General features: G+C 46.2%; 1 protein-coding gene across 1 annotated transcript; it reads right to left on the bottom strand.

The window, feature by feature from the left end:
* Nucleotides 1–245: 245 nt before the first annotated feature.
* On the bottom strand, nucleotides 246–5,672 carry LOC144664930 (uncharacterized). Its single transcript, XM_078526128.1, has one exon. The coding sequence runs from the start codon at nucleotides 5,670–5,672 to the stop codon at nucleotides 246–248; it is 5,427 nt and encodes a 1,808-aa protein (XP_078382254.1).
* Between the last annotated feature and the right edge of the window lie 667 nt (nucleotides 5,673–6,339).

Genomic DNA, 6,339 nt, shown 5'->3' with positions numbered 1-6,339 from the left:
CTTGTCTTGTTTTTTAACATCATGGCTCAACATGGCCGGAAAACTACTCGACTCGAAACCTTACACCTCACCGCATGCACATCCAATCTTTTGACATATGTCACTCAAATAACACAACGTCACGGTCACGCTTAAGTCACGCTTTCCTCCTGAACATTCCCCCTCCCCGCACTGAGGGGACCGCAGTGTGTATAACACGAAAAAATGTAACAATAAATGTTTTCAACTGAAAGTTTCCTAATGTTCTACGAGAGTGGTACCAATTTATGAATTGGTCGCACCACAGTCTTCTCTCCGCACTGAACCTTTGCGACTCGAGAATGTCCATCTCTCCCTGGATAGGTTTCAATGATACGGCTCAATGGCCACTTCCCCCGTGGCAGCTTTGGATCCAGAACCAGCACAACGTCTCCTTCCTTAAGGTCCTTGACAACTTCGGTCCACTTTGGACGAGTGTTTAACATGGGTAAGTACTCCTTTAACCACCTGGACCACACTCGAGAGATCAGCTCTTGAACCTTGCGCCACCTCTTCCGTGGGTTGAATCTCGTAGTATCGACACTCTCTGGCGCGAACTGTCCACCCATCTGCCCGTACAAGAAGTGATTGGGTGTCAACGGCACATCATCTTTAACATTTGCTGACTGATAGGTGAGTGGCCTAGAGTTAAGCAAACTCTCGGCACCTGTGACGACTGTGATTAGTTCCTCATCTGTGACATCACTGCTACTCAGCACAGCATAAATCGCCTTCTTGGCTGCCTTCACCATAATCTCATGGGCCCCACCAAAATGAGGACCTCCTGGGGGGTTAAACTTCCACTTTATCCCCGTCTGTGCAGTCGTTCGCTGAATCTTGTCCTTGTCTAATTGACCCACAAGTTCCTTAAGTTCATTTACTGCTCCAACAAAGTTAGTGCCATTATCACTAACCATTTCCTTGGGAACTCCTCTCCTACTGGTGAATCTGGTAAATGCATTTAGAAAACTATCTGTGTCGAGCCCCCACGCCACTTCGAGATGAACAGCACGAGTTGAAAAGCATGTAAATACACACAACCACCTCTTTAACCGATGACGCCCACGCCCTTGTATAGTGGTGAACGGGCCTGCGTAATCCACCGCTGTCTGGTCAAATGCCCGAAATGTGAAGCGCAGCCTTACTTGTGGCAATGGACCCATTATCTGTGTGGCTGGTTTGTTCCTTCGTCTCTTGCACTCGTTGCATTCATTCTCCCGCGCTCTTATTTCCTCTCGGGCTGCGACAATCCAGAATCTTCCACTAATCTGTGATAACACAAAATTTGTCCCAGCACTGTGGTTAGACAACTCATGGTAATACTTGACTATCAGCTTTGTCACCCACTGACCCCTTGCTAGTATTACAGGAAACCGGACATCGTAAGGAAGACATTCAGCAAATTGAAGTCGACCCCCACACCGCATTACACCTTGATCATCCAACCAGGGACATAACTTGCCCAGTGAACTCTTCTTAGGAATTTCCTTTCCCCTCAGCAATGCCTCATATTCTTCAGGAAATGCCTCCAACTGTGCTCGACTAATGATTTCCTCCTCGGCATCTTCAATTTCTTCTGGCAACAGTTCCCGCCCATTCACCCTGTCCTTTGGGTTACGCATATTGTAGACGACTCGCCACACCCTGGCTTGTAGCCGTACCAACCGTATCCAGCTTGAAAAACGGGTGGTTTCAAGCCTCCAATCCTCACACTTCCCTTTTTTCTCTTCTCTATTCGTCAGACTCTGTACACGACTGGTAAGAACACTTGCAACATCTTCTACCTCTTCCTTGCGATTTGACGTCTTCATTTCTGGCAACGAAGTGGGACGACTCCTAAGATCCATCTTAGGCCAACTTTGCTTATCCTTTGACAGTAACCACTCTGGTCCATGCCACCAAAGTGAGTTCTCCATTAGTTCCTCTGGTGTTGCCCCTCTTGTACATAGATCAGCTGGGTTTTCTCCTGTGGCTACATGTTGCCACTGCGATGGCTCGGTCAACATCTGTATCTCCCCGATGCGATTGGCAATGAAAGGACGAAAGTTCCGCCCATGACCCCTAATCCACCACAACACGTCCATACTGTCAGAGTAAAATGTTACAGTTTGCATGGGAAGTCCAAGTACATGCGCTAAACGTTGTGTCAAGCGCAAACCAAGTACAGCTCCCATAAGTTCCAGGCGAGGCACAGTCACTGGCTTTAATGGTGCTACCTTGCACTTTGAAGCAATTAACCGACTTGTAGTGGTAGCATCATTGTATACACACTGTAAGTATACAACAGTCCCATAAGCTTGTAATGAAGCATCGACAAATGTAACAACTCTCTTAGCAACTACTTCCTTTGCTTCACGAAGACACCTAGGCACCTTCACATTACCCAGGCTCTTAAGCTGCTCATACCAGCTCCCAATTCTACTCGCGATTTCGTCATGTATGACATCATCCCAGTCATATCCCCGCGACCACAGTTCCTGAAGCAGAATCTTAGCTTTGACGACAAAAGGGCTGACAAAACCAAGTGGGTCAAATATAGTAGCAACCTTCCTCAGCACATCTCGCTTTGTCGGCTGAATCTCCGTAGGTACCTCTGCAGTCGAAATAGTAAATGTGTCCTCTGTACTATTCCAGGCAATACCAAGTGTCTTAACAACAGGTTCTTGCCCCTCAGTGATCTGCAACTCAGTCGCTCTGTCAGCTTCAGGCGTGGCTGCAACAACCTCTGGAGAATTGGATATCCACTTCCTTGCCTGCATGCCTGCTGTTCCCCACAGACTGTCCAGCTCTTTGTACAACTGAATACCCTCCTGTACAGTTTCCACACTATCAATCGAGTCATCCATGTAAGTTGATTTGAGTACAGTTTCAGCGGCCATTGGATACACATCCTGGTGCCTTCTAGCATTCTCTTGAGCGACAAACTGCGCCTCCATTGGTGCAGAGTTCTTACCAAATACTACTCTACTGAACTCATAGACATCAGGTTCACGACTGGAATCGAGGTCTCTCCATAATATTCGAAAATAAGGACGATCTCCCTCTTCGATCTCCACTTGCAAATACATTTCCTTAATGTCACAGGCTAAAGCTACAGGGTTCCTCCTGAACCGAATAAGCACATCAAACAAATCCTTCTGCAACTTAGGACCTGCACAAATGACATCATTCAACGAAACCCCATCTGTTTTCGCAGAACAGTCAAACACAATGCGTACTTTAGTGGTAGTTTTGTCCATGCGGACGACTGGAAAGTGAGGCAAGTACCAAACTTCCGGTGGCGATGGTTCATCTGGTTTAACTCTTCTCAAGTACCCCTTCTCAACATAACCCTTGATAACTTGAGAGTACTCTGTCCCAAGAGCACAGTCCTTCTTCAATTTATTTTCTGTGTTGCACAACCGAGATAATGCTGTCTGACAATTATCAGGTAACCGAGGTTTATCCTCCTTCCACGGTACACCCACTTTGTACCCTTTCCCAGTGTAACGAATTGATCCCTTAAGTTTCTCCAACACTTCATTCTCCTCTTCAGTAAGAATCACAGTGTCATGCCCCTCGATGCCACAGTTTTCTATCTCCCAAAATCCCTTTAAAGTACGATCAATGTCACAACAAACACCATCAACGCTGACATTGGGCTCCCGGGCAAACAAAGTGCGACTAACATGTGCCCTTGCTCCTGTCCACTGCTTTCCTTCTGGTGATCCAATGCATGTCCAACCCAAAGGTCCAAGGCGAGCAACTGGGCCTCCTTCCTCACCACGTATATCGGCTCTAGAATAATGCAGCTCTGCATTGTCCACACCTATTAACAAATCCACAAGTCCATCTTGAGCAGGCTCAGCAAAGTCACATTCCTTAAGATAAGGCCATCTGTCCTTACTTTGTTTCCAGTTCTCTACCTTGTAGTTTCCAGTTACCCTTTTAGGGCAAGTCTTTACTTTAATATCCTTACTAAACTCCCCATCAAGGCTCTCAATTGTCACATCTAATGGCATTGATTGAAATGTTTCCACTTCATTGTTCAAAACATTAACTGTAACTGTCTGGTATCTCTCCTTGAGACCAAGAACTCCTGCGACTTCTTCGTTAAGAAAAGTCTCGTTAGAACCATCATCCAAAATAGCATTCACCTTTACTTTGCGATCATTTGCCTTCAACCACACTGGCACTGTACGAAGGGAAAGGGCCTCGGTTGCTGTCTCCTGCTTGGCGGTCGATGTGTGTGTATGAGTAGGTGCCCCCTCCCGTGAAGTCACCACTCTCCCATCCTTTGTATTATCCTGTGCGAAGCCATGCAACAAGTAGTGGTGATTCCGCGTGCAACCGTTAATGTTACATGGTCGAGTCTTGGTACAAGCTCTTCCTTCATGATCACTTGCCAGGCAACGAAAACAAAGCCGTTTTTCCTTTGCGATATTCCAACGCTCTTTCACTTCCAGATTCTGAAAGCGTCTGCAGCTCCACACTCCATGGTATCCTTTACAGTATGCACATGGTGGCTTGCTTCTCAGAAAGGGTGTTTCTTTACCAAAGTTACCATTTTCACCGAAACAACTCCTGCTTCCACGACCTCTATCACCATGCTTACCACCATCCGCAGCACCTCCAACAGGCTCAGCCTCAATGCCATGTGCCATTTCCACTGCCTCGACTCGGACCCTCACTTCCTCCTTCAACCAATCCCTCAAGGTTAACACCGACTTGTCTTTCTTATGTTCTCTCAACCAGCGACTGTAACTTTCAACCTGACTGTCGGCCAACTTCTTAACTAACAAACTGTGCAGTGTACCATCACCAAGCTCTCCACCACGCCCTTCTGCCTGCAACTTAACAACTGCTATTCGAACAAGATCAGCAAACCGCTCAAAAGATTGGACATCAGCACTCTTCAATGGGGGCATCTTTTCGATCTGGTCCATGTATGCCTGTAGCTTTCTTCGCTCTCCACCAAACTTCGACTGAAGAATATCTTTAGCTTCATTATACTCGGGTTCTGAAACCCCTAGACCCCTAATGGCCTCAAGGGCAGTTCCTGTAAGACTCTGTCTCAATCTTGCCATTTTAATAGTTGACGGCTCCCCTCCCTGGTCGACAAGACTCAAAAACATCTCCCAGAAATCTTCGAATTTACTTTTCTCACCATTAAACACTGGAACTTTTAAAGGCTTAAGTCGCTGACTACAGTTACCTGAGTTTTGAGAACCTGACAAGTGGCTGTAAGCAGGCGAATGTCCTGACGGAGGAGGTAAATTCATCAAAGGAGTTTGCGGCAATGCCTCTTTACTTGCGTCCACGTGTTTCTTCTCCAGGATTTCCTTCGCCACACGTTCGGCCTTTTCGATGGCATTGTTTATTTCGTTCTCCACAGCTTCTATTTCTTCCGCGACCGACTTTTTGTTGTCGTTGTCGCCCAAGTGTAAATAAGCCTTCTGTAGCTCGTCCATGACAGCAAGGCATGCTTCTAGTACCTTCCATAAAGTGTCAATTTCGTTTTGAATCAACTCGGGATCTTCGCCACTCGCGCAAAGCCTTTCCACATTGTGTCGCGTTTTCGTAAGTGTAGTCTTTCTGTTCCTCTTTTCCCGTTTAAGTTCTATAATTCGCTCTTCATTATCGTCAACTTCTTCTGACTCTCCTGGGGGCGGCATTATCGTGCGACGTAAAACAAAACCCTTAACACACGCTCTACAACCTCGAAGACCTTCTTGTTGATTTGATTTCCTTACGAACGACTCCGACGAATAATTGTACGTCAAGATAATAAACAACCACAAAACCGTGAAACGAAAATACATGCGAAGCGATAAGAATAACAAACGTTGACCTCAACTTTCCTGAACTTTTACCACCGAAAACAGTCCAAATCCTGTACGAAGTTCCACAAGCGAACGCGAAATCCAAAATGGCAAATCGAGACGATGCGATGCGATGCGATGCGAATAAATCAACCTTGAGCTCCCCTTGAGCAAGACAATTCCTCGAATTTCCACTAGCTCATGTCTCCCGTCGTGGTCGCCAAAAAATGTTGCGAAGATAGACAGGCATCTTGAAATAACACAACTTTAATCCACTAAAGACACTAAACTTGTCTTGTTTTTTAACATCATGGCTCAACATGGCCGGAAAACTACTCGACTCGAAACCTTACACCTCACCGCATGCACATCCAATCTTTTGACATATGTCACTCAAATAACACAACGTCACGGTCACGCTTAAGTCACGCTTTCCTCCTGAACAGAGCCTGCAAACGGAAACTTTGGTGACTGTACAAAAGAAGTCTTGGCCGATTAAAAACAGTAATCAGGGAAAGGG

This window comes from Oculina patagonica, chromosome 9 (assembly GCF_052425735.1).
Source record: "Oculina patagonica isolate OP01 chromosome 9, crgOcupat, whole genome shotgun sequence".
NCBI classification, from domain to species: Eukaryota; Metazoa; Cnidaria; class Anthozoa; order Scleractinia; family Oculinidae; genus Oculina; species Oculina patagonica.
Note: the sequence above shows the minus strand (reverse complement) of the source record. Positions and strands in the feature narration are given on the sequence as shown.